The sequence below is a fragment of the Nestor notabilis genome, unplaced genomic scaffold, assembly GCF_000696875.1.
Source record: "Nestor notabilis isolate BGI_N333 unplaced genomic scaffold, ASM69687v1 scaffold13673, whole genome shotgun sequence".
NCBI classification, from domain to species: Eukaryota; Metazoa; Chordata; class Aves; order Psittaciformes; family Psittacidae; genus Nestor; species Nestor notabilis.
This window is the reverse complement of record NW_009922477.1, coordinates 116,855-133,500: the sequence shown is the minus strand read 5'-3', so window position 1 is coordinate 133,500 and position 16,646 is coordinate 116,855. Positions and strand designations below refer to the sequence as shown.

The 16,646-nt window shown below is 37.6% G+C and overlaps 1 protein-coding gene across 1 annotated transcript in view; it reads left to right on the top strand.

Annotated features, from left to right (window-relative positions):
* The window catches only part of CAMK2D (calcium/calmodulin-dependent protein kinase II delta), a gene marked incomplete at its 5' end in the record, with an annotated part of 50,581 nt that overhangs the window by 17,871 nt on the left and 16,064 nt on the right, over positions 1 to 16,646 (top strand). The window contains 4 exons of the mRNA XM_010011627.1: positions 470 to 507; positions 6,248 to 6,307; positions 7,877 to 7,918; positions 10,511 to 10,559. Coding sequence (XP_010009929.1) covers positions 470 to 507; positions 6,248 to 6,307; positions 7,877 to 7,918; positions 10,511 to 10,559 — 189 coding nt within the window. The remainder of the gene's footprint in view (positions 1 to 469; positions 508 to 6,247; positions 6,308 to 7,876; positions 7,919 to 10,510; positions 10,560 to 16,646) is intronic.

Below are 16,646 nucleotides of genomic sequence, written 5' to 3'. Positions count from 1 at the left end.
ATCTGATATTGGTTACTTCTAGGTCACTGTCATATTAATAGTATCATTAAGACACCATTGGGCTCTACAAACACTAGGTCTAAGTCCCTGTTATCAGAACAGTAATTTTCAGTTGTATCAAACAGTCCCCATCAACAACTGTGAACACGTTGCAACTGAAAAAATGAACGTATCCAAAGCCGCTTCTTTTACACCCATGCTGTTTCCATTTCCTCTATGCCATCCAAGAAGGTCTCCTCTTGAATAAGTACAGTTAACCTACAGCTTTAATCAGTGGAAAAAGAGATGTATGATCGTCTGAAGTATTCCTAGTTTCTAGAATATATTCCTTCCTATACTCAGAGCAAGAAAAGGAGGAAATAAAAGCTGAGAACATATCTGCAGCTGGGAGGCAGTGGGGGTTTGCTGCACAGCTGGTTGACCTCAGTGGTAACCACCTCACACTGAACTTACTTGTCTCGTTTTACAGCAGCCAAGAGTTTACTGAAAAAGCCAGATGGAGTTAAGGTAGGTTAAACCTGTGATATAAAATCTGTAACTTCTGCCAGGTTTTGGAGTTGATCATTGTTATTTCTTTCCTTTATCAAATCTGTTAAAAAGTGCGTCTTACCGTATATTTGAAGTGATTAAAGTAATAAATAAATTGAAGTAATTGAAAACCAAGCATTTTAGTAAGTGGAAGATAGAAACTGCTGGAGAAAATGCTCTTATGATTTTAATGAAGGATGATTTTGTACTTAATGACTCAATGTTACTTATTAGCTTATAAATAGAAATACTGGTTCGGTGGTGGGCGTGTGAGCTTTTTAGGTGTAAGTGTTTATCTGCAGCCCTGTTGCCTCCCTGTTTCCCTTTGACTTTTCATTAGATTCATGGAAGACCAAAAGTTTACTGGTAGGCTTGGCTCCACATAAGGTGTTTTCTGTCAGACGTACTTGCTATATTTGGCAGAACTTGAGGGGTTTTACTTATATCAGCAAATCAGCTCATCGTGACTATCAGGCCTTGCTAAGAAGGGAACATTTTGGCAGCTTTCTTACATGATTTAGAGCTCCTATTATCATGTCACCAGATCCTGCAGGAGGAGAGATGCTTCACAAATGAACGTTCTGGATAATTACGTTGAAAAACAGCCATTAAAAAAAAAATCAGCAATGAAAAGTATTTCTTTCCTCAGAGGACTCCTGAAGAGTAATATAAGAAAGAAAAGTGTTTCTTTTCTCAGAGGACTCCTGAAGATTAATATAAGTGCCTCAAGCTTTCATTATATGATACGAAAGATATTCTTCTGTGCTCTGTGTGCTTACTCAGAAGTGTGTCTTTGGCCTGAATTTTAATTTCCTATTTAATCTTAACTTCTTATTTTAACAAGATATTGTATAACTAAATACCAGATTCATAGTATATTTGTTCCTGTTCTCCCACATACGCACACTTTTCCTATTGAAAAAAAAAAATCATGAGACTGACTTAAAATGAAGTTAGTATACTACCATTTCAGTGCTTCTCACTGCCAAGTGGTAGATATCCTGGTTATATGGAGAAGCATACATTCAGTACTGTTCTCTAATTCATATGGAAAACGCTTAACAAGTTTTGTTGTAGAATATGTAAATTTTATGTACTCTATCTGACCAGCTTTGCCTTTTAAAGTATCATTCCTCCTACAGGTCTACGATGGTATTTGTTATAGCTTGTATATATTGGAAACAGCTGTTGCCAAAATTTTGCCTAAATTACACTTGTTGGGATTTGATACTTTGGTTTTCAGCATATGTTGTGTGTCTGCTATTTGTCTGCATGGTCATGTGGAGCAAAGGGAGTAAATTTACATCTGGGGAAGTCTTACTTTTGTCATTTCTGTAGTTGAGATGTGTACTCCATAGCATTTTTCCACCCCTACGGCTTAAGCTGTCTTTTACTTAAGAAAAAAAAAAAGCCAAAACAGAAATATACTGTACTCCATGCGTTGATACTTCAACCAGTCACATTTTCTTCTTTTCCTTTCTCTCTGACTGGTCAATTCAGAAAAGGAAGTCCAGTTCGAGTGTTCAGATGATGGTGAGGATCTTTATCGACAGATTTTTTTCCTCCTGTGAACCGTTCACACCTAGAAATCAAAAAGTTGCATTTAGTTTTGTTAACATTCTTTGAGAAGCTGCAAAACTTGAAAGTACAACCTTGTGAATTTTAAGCCTGCAGTTGCTATATGCCATCCACAGTGAATTGTTCTGCAGTTCTTTCGAGCAAGTTTTCAATTTTTTTTTAACCTGGGGACATACAAAACCAGAAAAGTAGATGTAACATCGGCCAATGCAGCTGTCTTTAGTCAATTAAAATAGTAACAAAATAGTAACCTTGTAACAGCCTTCTATTAATTTTTAAAACCTCCTTATTTTAAAAGCTAATGGTATTAATATCATAAAATATAACAGAAACCATGTTGCACAGTGAAATAGTACCGCTTTAATTGAGCTAAATGCTCAGGAGTAAAAAGAAAAACAATATCCCAGTCTTTCCATGCTACAATTTCCCAGCTAACTTCCTTCACAGCTCAGGGCTCTGTCACTAGACATCTCAGCTGACAGTCAGTCTCAATAACTTACCTTCCTCCTCAACCTACTCTACAGTCTTGTGTTCATTTGGCCTCTGCAATACCACACAGCAGCTTCCTCTATTTCTGTTTATTATGGGTTTGAATCCGACTTGTGAGATGTTTGCGATGATCAACGTTGATGTCCCAGCCAGCTTCCGTTCCTGCTGCCCCTAGGGAGAAGGCAAATATCCCTCATCCACACCTGTCTCTGGGAAGTACAGGTTGCCTTGAAAAGCAAAAATTGCTGGTCAGGTCTGTGCAGACATGTAGTTAGAGAGGTGAATAGTCTGTTCTTCAGGTGAACACGGACTTTCAGTGGCAGAGGATCTCTGGTGGCAGTGTCCAAGTGAGGGTCACCAGAAAGGTACAGTGAGGATATTTCTGCTATCCCAGATACCAGAAGCGTACTTTAACTTTTTGTTACAGAAGTACCATGTAAAGATTAAGTCCCAAGATACAGGTTTTGTTTCTTAAAATACATTTATAGTATATGATACTGGTGAAGACCAGTAATGATTCTAGAGTCATGCCCAGCAGTTTGGAGGGTTTGTGTGTTTCTGTCCTGTCCTACTGTCAGACCTAAGAGAGTGGCTTTTGACAAGCCATTCATTAGTATAAACATTTTCCTTCCTAGCAACAAGTAGACTTAAGCACAATTCAGCCTTAGAATAACTCTTTCATGTGAAAATGTTACTTCTTTTGGAATCATTTCCCTTTGCTGCTAAAAATATATACAAAATACAACCCCATGTGTTCATATATTTGTAGAAGCTCATGTATATATTCTGCGAGGGAGAGAAAGCATACAGGCTTATTGCTGTTTTCTCTCTTTAACTTTTGAAGGGTTTTACCAAGTTCCATTTACACAGAAGAAATAACTGTATTTTGAATCACATTACCTCTTTCTGCTTTTACTAATGAATACTGTATTCTCAATATCTAAGAAGTCTTGAATATATTTCCTGTATTTTTCTGCAGTAGCTGTAATAGATACTGTTTATTTTTATAGAGCTTTCATTAAGGGAGTATGGACCTAAGCCTGCTCTCCTTACTCAGGCAAAATTGGAATTGAAATTTGATTAACCTACTTTCGTTATGTATTTAACAACAGGCATTTATTTGGCATATCACTCTCTTTTTTGTATTAAGCCACTACTAAACAGGACAGTATGAAATCTGGTGAAATCTTCGTTTCCTACCTCATGTTTTTGCTTTATGTCTCTCTGCCTTTTGTTAGGGCCTTTTTAGTCTACACTCTCATAAAAATATGAACTTTTAGTTATACAGCTTGATAAGTGATTTTTCTCTTTGTTTTGGAAGATGTAGTATGCAGCACTGCATGTGCTCTCAACTGTTCCACAATGCTCCTGTAGAACTTGTTCATTGAAGTGGTTGGAACTTTTTAAAAGATTTTTCCTGAGTAAGGAGGTCAGGTTTTGCCATCTCACGGTCCCATAAATATCAAAGCGAGTTAGTTGATATATAAAATACTTGCTAATACCTGTCTACCCACAAATGACTTTATGCACAAAGGTATTTATTCTGTCGCTGTCTTGAGCTCAGACACCCCTGCAGCTGATGGCTGTAATTGTGAATAGATAAATGAAACTTACTTGACAATAACTAGGCCAAGGTGGGGTTTAAACTAAACACTTGGAACTCAGTGATGACTCATATTTTCTCTTAATGACAGTTTCTGTAGAAAGACCATTGTTATAAGAGTAACTATTTCTCATCCTCCTGTTATAAAATAGCACAGTGAACTTTTATTTTAAATCAAAGAAAAATATTTTCATTCTATATGGGAAAATGGTTCCTATCACAAATACTACTACATAACATTTAGTGTCGAAATAGTGTTCCCTCATATTAAATAGCAAGACTGCTTTATATTCTTCAAAGTCAGTTAAATGCTGGTTAAGGTAAGGATATTGGCAGTCTGTGATTAATTAGTGCAAATCCTGACATACCCTAATCTCAACATATCCTAAGAAAGATTTGGTGCAGTTGTGGACTTAATTCCTGTAATTGACAAGTCAGCTGCCACATCTGTACCAAGGTAGGATAATCCCCCAAATCTGCTGAGGACATGAAGTTCAGTGAGTTTCCCCCATGGTGCTAACTTCTGAAGGCTCCGATTTAGCAAAGCCCTCAGTGCAGAACAAACTTAGATGATGAAAATCTTAGATGATGAGAAGCTTCTCTTAAACTGCAGAGTCACTAGGAAGATTAAATCAGAAGTCAGATATTTCATGCACAGCTGAGTTTGGTCCACTGTCCTAGGACTTCCTGTTTCTTTATGCCTTTTCATATAGGTTACTTAGCATATTGCCATTTTTTAATCAGTTTAGAAAGGCTTTTATTTTAGAAGAAAAAATACCCCAACATTTCTAGGTTTTGTTTCTTTAAATGAAGATAGTAATTGCATTTCTACAAAAAATCCATTAATGAAACAGTTTTGGATATTTTTCCTTTCTTTGACACATTTAAGTTCTGTGACGAGAAGGTTCAGTATAACTTTTTTTTTCCATCGAAGTCTTTCCAGACAATGTATACCTATACACCCAGTTCTGCATGCCGCTTTGGACTGCTATGGTTATAATTAGACATGACCAAAATGTTCTCATTATTGTTAAAGGAAAAAAATGCATACTTCAAACTAGTTTTACTATACTTTAACCTTGCTTCTTAGTGCATGTAAAATTGACTCGGTACATTTTTTTGAGAATTTCTGTTCTTTTCATACCATGCTGTTTATGAAAGCTGAATCATAAAAATGGATTTAAAGAATCAGATACCTTTAAACCTAGTGCTGAATAGCTTAATTTGAATTAAAATTTTGCACAAGTAAAGTTGTAATACTGTGCTAAGCTTAAGAATTGACATGATGACCTACATGTAAACTTAAGTAGATAGGTACTGATTTGTGGAGTAAGACTGCCGATACTATAGTGTGACTATAGGTTATAGTACCAAAATTGAATGGCTGATACACAGTTACTGCAGGATTCTTGAGATTGCAAATAATCACAGCCACCCATTACTTTTGTCTAAAATAACACCAAAAAAGCTAAAGGAGCACCAGTCTCTTTCTAACATCAGTTGTATTATTGTGCAGATTTGGAAGCAGCTATATTTACTCAGATCTGTTCCCAGAAGCCCGTAGGACAAATCCATAGATTTCTGCAGAGCTATGGGTAATGAAATATCATTTATGGCAGTGATAGGTGATCAGAAATAAAGAACAACTAGATGCAATTTATTTAATACTATTGCATGTCAAGAAATCGCAATGGCTATTGAGGACTTTTTTCAAACCCCTATTCATTCTTTATTCTTCTTACATATGCTTAGCTGCTATTTAAAGGCTCTGTTCTTCTAAGTGTCACAGCTGAAGTCATCTTATATAGACCTTCGTGTAGTGCACCTGGAAAACCATAGCTAGCATGTTTGGAGGAGCTGCAGATAGCTATGGGATCTATTGTTCTTTCAAGTTCATAAGTTCATCTTTCTGTGATTCTTTATTTCCATATCTATATCTATATATAGATATCTATATCTGTATATAGATGTTCTATACAGCAAGATATAGATACGGTGCCTACCGTGAGTTCTAAGGCCTGTCTGTTTCTATTTTCTGCATACCTACAGATAAACAACAAAACGAACGTGGTAACCAGCCCCAAGGAAAATATTCCTACTCCGGCGCTGGTATACCTGGAATCTTCCTTCTCATGCTATCTTGAAGTTTTGACTGTCTTCTGTTTGTTGTTCTTTCTTTTTTGCTTTTTCATGCATTTACTCTTTTTTGCTTTCTAACAACAGATTCTGGAAAAACTTTTTGTTTGAATTATGCTTTCTTTTGTTTTGTGAGGAAGTCCATTAGAGCGTGTTTATTGATAGAAAATGTTACATGGAAGTTGGATGTGGTACAGTCATAGCATTTGTAACTGTACTTGAAATTTTTGCATGCTGTGCCAAAAAGCAAGTAGAATGTGCTTTGTGTTGCTCTTAGTTCTTTGCCTGATGACTGTTTCCATCTTTCTAATGCTAACCTTTTGCACAAAAAAAAAAGAAAAAGCTCTATTATTTTACTCTGCTATCAAGGAGAGCTAACAGGATTATTGCTAGGCTACCGTAAAATAGACCTTATTCACATTTTCATTCCACATTTTCTGAAACTCAGCAGGACTTTGCAAGTCTTCACTGGGATCAAGAGGCATCTAGTCCTAAACATTTTTGCTTGTTTCTCTTACATTTAAATCTGCAGGAAACATAACTCATTAATAAGCTCCCTTAGAACATATTACTAATGGAGTGCTGTTCACAGATGTTTCCTTTGCAGTCTTGCTTTCATTAGTAGCTTCCATTTCTTAGGCATACGTGTATCACAGGACTCACAAATATGAACACCAGTGAGTAAGTACCTCATCTTGTGAGGTATTGTTTCCTGTGTGCCTGCATGTATAGCTTTGAAAAGGTGGGTAATTCACACACTTTGGGAGACATTTTTCCTCCTGAATTTTTTTTGCACAACTGGCACTGCTAAGTAATTTCTAAGGACCAGTTCACAGGTTTCATGCCTGAGTATATGTGAGTATATGGCAGTCTGTTCCCAGACATAGCCACACACAGTAATTGATGCTGAAAGGATGCTGGCTAACTGCCATTTCAAAGGTGATTTAATCTTTTTTTTTTTTTTTTTTTTGTTTGTTTAAAGGGAGAAGGATTTGGGAACGCTTTAAAATGATGCAAAGATCTCTCTTACTTATTTTCACACTGCTCTGCCAAGGCAGCAATTGGTATTAATCTACGTCTTCCAAAACATGTAGGTAGTCAACTCATCCTTAGTCCTTACTGATTCATCTGTATTTTTACTTGATCACTTAATACTAATATAAGCAAACATGCTTCAAGAAAAGAGGTAATTTCTGGCCTTGTCTGGCCTGGCTCGGAGAAGAAAATGTGCAAAGCATTTGATATGCCCTTGAGCAAAGAGAGCCTCTGCAGATCTCCAGAGCTTCAAAGCCCTGTATACATTGGTCATGAATAAGGTCTCTGCATGCTGCTGCATTAGGTGAGATGGTCTTTTTTTGCTGGCTTGCTGTTGAGGAAATCTATTCGAGACATCCAGTTTCACCATCTGGCGACAGTTAACATTTGTTTTAGCTCTTGTCAGTGTTCAGCATTTGTAAGCTGGCTCTTCTTGCACTCCCTCACACTAACGAGAATGTATTTACCAATGGATACTCTTTTTCTCTTTATTTTGTTCTCGCTTAGGAGCCCCAAACTACAGTAATCCACAACCCTGATGGAAATAAGGTATTCAGAAAGAATCAACTCCATCTTGCTTTTCCACACCTCACATTTCACCCAGTGTTCCACAGGAAAATAGGGCTGTTCCAGGAGTTTATCAAGGAAAATCTCATTCCTGCATTTGTTATACCCGATGTCTCGAGCCTGTTCTCATCCATGTTCATCTGCTTCATGTGTCCTACTGATTGCTGGGCTTCTGAAGCTCTTGGGGAGTCGGTAGCAGTTGGCAATGTGCAGTATCCTGTGCAGCTGGGCTCGGGGAGCACCATGTCTCTCCCATTTCAGCGAAAAATGCTGCAGCCTAAGTAAAACTAAAGAACGTTGTTCTTGGAGTGTTGTGAGATCATACTGATGAGTTCTGTATGTGCAGTTGTCACCTTAGATGAAGATGTCATTTCAGTTTATCTTATCTGCTGTTTCTCAGCATGCTTGTACACCCATGTTGTGATGTGTCTTTCACACAGGACTTTGGTTTTCTTCCATAACATCACTGAGTAGTTCCAAAAAAATTTACATTTCAAGTGAGAAAGAGGTCTTTTGATTTTTATATGATTTCTTCATGCTCTTTTCTTTTTCTTGTGTATTGTAACATTTACATTTGGCAGCTGATTCCTAAAACATGTTCTATTTTGTTTTTTACATGCATGGACTTGAAAAGGGCCAGGAAATACCATCATTTACATATAACACACGTTGCTAGGTTTCCTGGAAAGAATTTTCTATTCAACAGAAATTTCACTGTTTACAGTTTTGGCTTAAGGAGTTGACATTTCATTAATTAGTCTTAACTACTTGTGATTATTTCATATGAGACGGATTGAATCTGAGTGAAACAGTAACGCATGCAGACATTTCTCAAGCATGAAAGTGCTGATGGTGTGTGTTGTGCTTGTATATCCCCTTCCTCTATGTACCTCACATCTGTCGAACACACAAGCTTTTATTTTCATGTTACTACTTCTTCAGCTCCCCAGGTTTAAGTTCATGGGCCTCAAACAGCCTGTGTTTGGACACTAGTCTAATGTTTATCACTGAAGTCCACTAAAGACCAGAAACCCCAGATAAAATATTGGCATGACTACATCTACTTGACTTAATTCTAAGATCATGGCAATTAAGATACTCAGTGTCCCAAAAGGTCACAGCAAACAAGCAAACCACTTAATGCGGAGAGTTACTCCTAAATTTGAAAGACTGATCGTTGTAGTATGGCAACTGGAGTGGATGCTTCAGTATTAGAGGCTACATCTGCCATGTGAGCTTGTGCATGGTGTTTACAATTTGTATCTGTGTGTGGGTTTTGTATACTTATAAGTACTTACCTAATATTTTAAGAGAGAGAGCATGATACACCTGTGCAGAGCGAAGCATCTAACACCAGCCAGTTCAGGAAAAGCATGGCAACTTGTTCAGTTTTGTTTGTGTGTGAATTAATTCATGTAGTTTTGTTTATGAATGCACATACATTTTGATTTTTTAAGGTCTGAGTAATGCATTAGCTGTTTTGAACATTCCTTCAGCTCAGCCTTGTGAGGGCACAGTAAATAAAGGGCACTGTCAGATTTACCTTTTATTACTTAATTGTAAAATCCTTTCAAAAAATGAATACAATACTAGTCCTGTCTTCTATCTCTCAAATACAAATGGACCAGGTAATGCTTTTTGCTGTAGAGCTGTGAATTGAAGAAAAAAAAAAAATTATTCTGCTTTTCAAGAAAATACAGATACATTTTTTATAAATTTATTTTTATATATTTAAATATATTTTTTATAAAGTTTATAAGCCTTCCAGATTTCTGAACCTGCTTACTATTAGATTTGACAGTGCCCTGCTGGATTTGCCTGTAATATTTCATGTTTCTGGTAATCTGTGAAAGGCTGAGGTACAGTAGCCTTGCCTTTTTAACAGTGTGGTGGCTTAAGTACAAACTGTCTGATAAATGAGTCATTCCTCTGCAAGACTGGTAGTCTGAAAAATACTACTGCAAAGAGACCTTAGTTTGTCAAAGTTGTTATCATACAGTTATCAATTCTCCATTTCCTTAAAAAATTTCTAATCAGAAAACCAGTATGAACATGACAGAATCTTCTCTGTCTGATATCCTTAAAATCACTGGGAGAGAATTTTTTAGTATATGTTGCTAAGTTATATGAGCAGGAAAACAGTTGTAAATTGTAGCATGCAGAAGTCTGCATGTTTAAAAGTTGGAATGGAATGACTTACTTTGCACAGTTGGTTTAATCACTAAGCTTAAAATGGCAAGCTCTCCTTCTTGGCTGAGGTAATTCATATAACATTTCATACGGACTTTGTGCAGTTCGGTGTAACAGAAAAAAAAGTTCCCTTTACATTCCTGTGAAGTAAAAGCATTAAACAGCAGGAAATGTATTTATGTTCCCTACTGTAGAGACTGGCAATGTTTGACATCGGTTTCAGGTGGAAATGTCTTTAATCATTGTGTGACCATTTGTGTGTGAATTACATCCTGCCCTGCTTCAAGGCTTTGCATGATACCTGTAACTAACTGTAATTTTCAAGGACACACAAATGAGGCTTGGCTTGTTTTATACATTCCACTGATATTTACTTCTCAACAGGAGTCAACAGAGAGTTCCAATACAACCATTGAAGATGAGGATGTGAAAGGTACGATTTTCAGCTTGAAGCATTTGGAGAAGCCATAACATGAGTTTTGTGAATGTATTTTTTTAGGTCATTAAACACAGAAACTCCTAATGAGTTGTAGGAGAAAGTACTGATTTTCCTTGTTTGAAAGAAATTACTTTTATGCTCATCTGTGTTACTTCTGACATGTTTCAGACTTAAATTTTGACTTTTCATTTCCCAAAACACCCATTTGTCATGATGTTTTGGAATGAAGACTATAAAGTTACCGCTTATTAACTAAGATACTAGTTCCAGTAATAGTAGTAGTAGAATAAAATGTGTAAGTCTGTGCTTTGTAACTCTTACTTAATGTACTTTTAGCATGCATTTGTGTTCTGGGTTTGCCTTTCTTTATGTCACCATTTACATTTTCATTCTGTTCAGATGCCAGTGTTTTTTCATGTTTCTCTTTTGGTCTGCCATACGTTTACTTCAATCTTCTTTTAAAAACTACTTTTTTTAAATAAAATTAGGTGTGTAACTTCACAGATACTGCTTTTGTTTCCATTTTTCCCCCTCTGCATATTATACTGTGATTTTACACATACTTCAGTAACAGTGTGTTTTAAAACAAAGGGCTTTAAAAAAAAGTGTTAAGTTTGTGTATCTCTGGTTCACAGAAAAGATTGATTTCAGCATCAAAAGAATAACATTATAGGTACACACAAGCCAGAGATGATAGTAAATATAAAATATGTGGAGAATGGAAAAGAGAATTCTTGGGAAACCATTGAAATAATGGGGCTTGCTTTTTGTTGGAAGTAGCATAATGCCTAAGTCACCATTAAAAGTGTGTATTAGAAAAGTTAGGCACAAAAATACAGGCCTGAATCTGTTAAAGAGCTTCACTGGCCTCTGAAGAGCATGAGGGCATTGTTGAATTTAAAGAGATTGAAACATAAAGTAGTTAGAATTGTATCAAAAGTACCTAGTGCTTAGTTTCTGACTACAGGTGCTGTGCTTGTTTGATAAAAATACCAGTATTGCCAGGGTGCTAGTGCAATTGATAGTGCAAACACAAAAGCACCGTGTGATGGTAGTGGCTGTCCAAGGAGCGCAGGGTTGAAAATGCAGTTTCTATGTTACGTTGTATATGAGATTCTTCGGGCGTTTACATCAAGGTAGCTTAGCTCAGACTTGCACAGGGCAGGGCGTGTGTCAGGGCCCAGGCAATGGTTTGTGCTGCTGCTCTTGGAAAGCCCGAGGAGCTCAGCTGGACTAATACCCATGGTCTGCTGCACTGCAGTAATTGCCTCTGCTTTGACATAGTTGGTGTTCCCTCAGTGGAGACAAGGTATTTCTATTCACTGCTAGTAGCAGTGCAGCTGTAAATTGTGACTTAGAGTATTGCAGGAGCTGCAGTTAGCTCTAATTTGGTCTCCAATGTTTCAGTGACTCATTTCACCTCGCCTTGAACAAAGTCTCCTTGCATTAACAGCCAGTTCCTGCTTGCTTTAGATAGCAACCTAGTGATAACGCTTTGAGGGAATGCAAAGTAATGCCTTGGAGGACAGTTGCAGGTATCTGGTGCTGACACAGAGGAAAATACAGTGTTATTTACCCTTATTCATAACATCTTGTATTCCTTCAAACCATTATGTGTAGTTTAGCGACTAATCTCATTAAATGAATAATTTAATTATAGGGCCTCTGTGTGACGATGTAACATGATGTTACAATGGTAGGATTTTTATAAAATTCTGTCTGAAGCTTAGTACACAGAATTATATCTCAGGAACATAATTATAACAAAAACTAAAAGGAAAATGTTTTGCCTAATTCTTTAATAGGATTTTGTAGCATCACAGTTAAGAACAGGTTAGATGGTCACAATATACGTTATTCCCAAAAAGAGGATGTTGCAGTAATCACAGGTCTGACAAGATCCCAGTCATGTCCTTCTCTTTGCTGTAGTCAAGTGACAGATGTAAAATGTTCAGCAGATGAAGTTTTCTGTTATTTGTAGGTTCCTGATCCATTGCCACATAATAGCACTACAGAGGGCATAAGGTGGGTTAAGGCGGTGAGATGAGCTGAGGCTGTACTCCAGAGAATGCTGCAGTGTGTGTTTTCTGGAGACTGCAGAAGGAGGAGCTGAAGGATGTTACCTGTGATTGGAAGAAAGGAGGCAGAGTAGCGTTCATTGCTTATTCACCTGCTTTGGTGGGAAGGTAGGGTCACCAAGAATGACAGATTGAACTGCTGATGTCTGGGACAATCATGACAACTTCATACACTGATGCGGCTGTCTCAGCAGCAGGTCCATAGCCTAACACGCAGCAGGGCCAATACCCTGTTCATGAGACACCAAGTGCACATTTTATTCCACTGCACAGGGATTTCCTTTTCTGTTCATTAAAAAAAAACAAACAACAAACCAAGTATAATGTCCCAATTAATTGCTTGCAAGCTTGCTTGTTTTTCACTTTTTAGTATTCCTCTCACACTTCCAGTCTTTCCACCAGAGGCTGCTTTGCAGATTGTTTTATTATAATTAAAGCCAACAGTAACCCCTAGGGTCTAATTTCTAGAATGATTCAGGGAATAGGCAGTCCTGTAACCCTGACAGCTATTACAAGATCAGGCTTCATGCTTTAGCGAGGCATTTATGAATTATATTTTCCCCCTATTCCAAACTTAACTTCTGGATGTAGATTTTCTAGGACAACAGTGAGAAAGCTGTTCTCTTATCAGGAACAGCTACTGGCTGCACTGGCTGCAGCTGGAGATAAGATGCTGATAGGAATGAGTGGATTTCAGAGGTAGCAATCTGAGGGAATTCTCTGTGCTAACAGTCTGGATCCCTATGTGTATGTTCATGATGATGCTTGTCACCAAATTTGAGACCTGGAAGGAATGTTTTATATCTTAGGTGACAAGCCTGTTTGTTGCCTTTGCAGCATGCAGTACAAGATGGGAAGAGGCTCTCTTTCCTGCAAAGGAGTAAGGAAATGGCAAGCCATTAGGATGTGGTTTATAGCATTGTAGTATGCCCCAGACCTCACTGAGAACGACTCATTGCAGAGGCATGCAATCTATGCACTTTATTCCTCCTCCTGGTATTCTAACACCATGCATAGATTGCACAAACAGGTACAGGTACCTTCCTTTGTACAGACTACCACCCCCACATATTTAAAACACTCAGTTGTGCATCAAATGGTTTTCTTATTTTGCTATTGATTTGACATGTTAAAGTCGTGTGGGTCATGTGAGCCTGTGTGGGATTTGTTACCTCTAGCCCAGTTGTGTTTCTGTGTGCCCTGTGGGAGTGACTGTGTGTATGCAAAGTATTACAAATGTTACGATTCATTAAGGAAGGTAGCAATTAAAAAAAGAAGTCTTAAATCACCTATCACAAATGCATGTTTAGGAACAGATGCTTGATAATCTATCAGGGAATGCATGCAGTATTATCCACGGGCGTCAGGATCTTACCCTGTTTTCACTTTTGAAGGCAGGTATTTCAGCTTGAAGACAGTACAGTCGGGCTTACTTTTCACTTGTTACTTGTGGAAAATCGTAGAGTCTGTAACTTTGTCTTGCTTATGTATACATTTACATCTTTTAGGACTGGATCATATTTCTTTTACTAGAAATAGGGCTTAGCAAACAACAGTGAGCTTTAATTAGTCAAGGAATAAGCTAATTCTAGAATGTGAGTCTAAAACTAATTGAAGCTGTAAGTTCAGGTTCCTTGCTAACAAAATCTCTGACGTTAACCATTGGTCAGTGGGCTATCTGCGTGACAGTGATCCCTCCAAAATTTAAGGACAGGAGTGGACAGAAGAACATACTGAAAACTGGACCATAGGCAGTGCTGCCTTCTGGGATTGCTTTTGGGATTTCTCCTTCGTGTGGTAATAAGACAGGAACTCTGGCAGCATCTCTTTGATGCGAGATTGATAGGGTTTTTTTCAGCTGGAGAATAACCATTGTTACTTTTGCCAGCAGTGCACACAGACTTTTATAAAGCTGAGTTGTTAAATTTAACATGGTTAGGAAATCTAGATTTCTCATGTTTGGTTTTTTTTCTCTGGAAATAAATTAATGAAAGCACTAGTAAGAATTATGGTTCCCAATGAGAAAAATTGCTGAGTTATAGGACACACACAGATCAGGTGTGTTTTGGCTAATCTTTGCTACTTAATACATCACTTCAAAACATTAACCATTCAGGAGGCATTTATTTTCATATATTTTGCTAATTTATTTCATTTTATACCTGTTGTTTTTATTTTATTTAACAGTAGAAAGAAACAAGTTTAATCCATTTGGAACATGCTTTAGTAAAGAAAAACCTTCAAACTTCTATGAACATTTTTTAACTGCTCTTTCAAAACCCTGTGTATCTCAGTTCTGGATAGAGGGGTAGATCTGCGCTGGCATCTGAACAGAGTCGTTCATGGCTACGACCTTTACAACTGTTCTTTGGCACCCAAAAGTACATTGTTAGCATTGTTTGTGTGCTCAAAGGTTTTGTAAGTTCTTGTTGCTTGTAATTAAATTACCGTTATTTTTCTTTTGGCCTTCTTTTTCTTCCTTCACATCTACTTGATCCTCACACAGCTCTCACAAAGGAGGGTGACTTGGAGAGGTTATGTTCCACCCAGCACTCCTCCTCTTCCATTGCTTCTTCATCTCACTGGTCACCACCCTTGCCGTGCCCCAGCGGCCGCTCCTGCTGCCGGTGCCTGCTGAGGATTCTGATCACACTCTACCTCTTCATCTTTGTTTGTTCATATGTTGTGTTTCTTTCCATCAATTCAGTGGGCAAGTCCGTGAAAAATGCAAACTCAGAGAGTCATTCACTTGAGTCTGAACTCTCCCACTCCACTCCTTCCTCTGTACTGTGTAAGTTGAGAGACTCATCTGTCCAGATGATCTCTTTTTGTCTCCTCCTTTCCCTCCTCATCATCTGACAGTAGCACAAAATGGGTCGATACTGTGACATAAATGCCTATTGAATCTCATCTGCAGCATAACATAAAACCTGCATTTGCAACACTGTGCTCCTTGGACAGCTGCTATTCATAAACCCAGAAGTAGTTATTGTCTACCAAAGATGGGATTAATTCAAGTACAAGTGAAAACAACTCAAGTGCTGAGAGAAGATACTAGGAACATGATAGGCTATTGGGGTAAAAACTGCTGGTGTGGCTCATGGAAGGTGTGTTTATGCTAACACCAGTTTGAAGCAGAATTTTGTCTGGATGGCTCTAACGATGTTTCAGAATACTGGTACAGACTATAGAGGTGTCTGCAATATTACTGTAAAGAGGCTATTGGAGTTGTCTACATTTGGCACACTTGCATTCACCAGAAAAAAGGTAAGTGCTACCAGCAGCTGTAGTAACGAATAATTTTCCCAAGCAGTGAGCAATATTAAGGAAAATCAGTGAAAGTTAATATTGCTAAGACTTTGTGACACTACATGGGAGTTACTGGGCTTGCTGGAGATGTAATACAGGCTCAAGTGATAGGATTTTTAAGTTGCATAGCAGAAGAACTCATGCCAGTCTTTTTGAAGAGCAAATTTAGAAGAAAAAAACTAACAGTGAAGTCAGACTACAAAGTTGAGGTAGGAACCAAAATAGTGTTTTGATTCATCCTCTGTGTAGGATGAAACTGAATTTACTCTCTTATTTGTTATTAAGTAGCAATTACTGTAATTATCAGAATACATTATAATTTAAGAAAGAAAAATAACTGATTTCTTAGCTGGTAAACTTGATAGGTTTTAATCTGCTGTCACAGACAGCAGTTTAAAAAAAATGGGCAGCAGATGGGAAAAAGATGATGGAAATGTGGCATGTTGAGAAAAGACAAGGTGCAGAAGGTTTATCGTATAGTTAAGTGAGTCTTGGAGAAAAAAACATCTGCATTCCAGCCCTAGGTGCTTGAGGTGCTGAGGAATATATTTTCAAATGTCACACAGTATTCCTATGAGTAAAAAAGACAAATGCAGTATTTCTTAGAACTGGTATTTTGGGAAGATGTTGATCATCGTTGTCTCAACACAGCTCACTGCTTTTAAAACTTCCTTAGAAGTAAAGAGGTATAGAA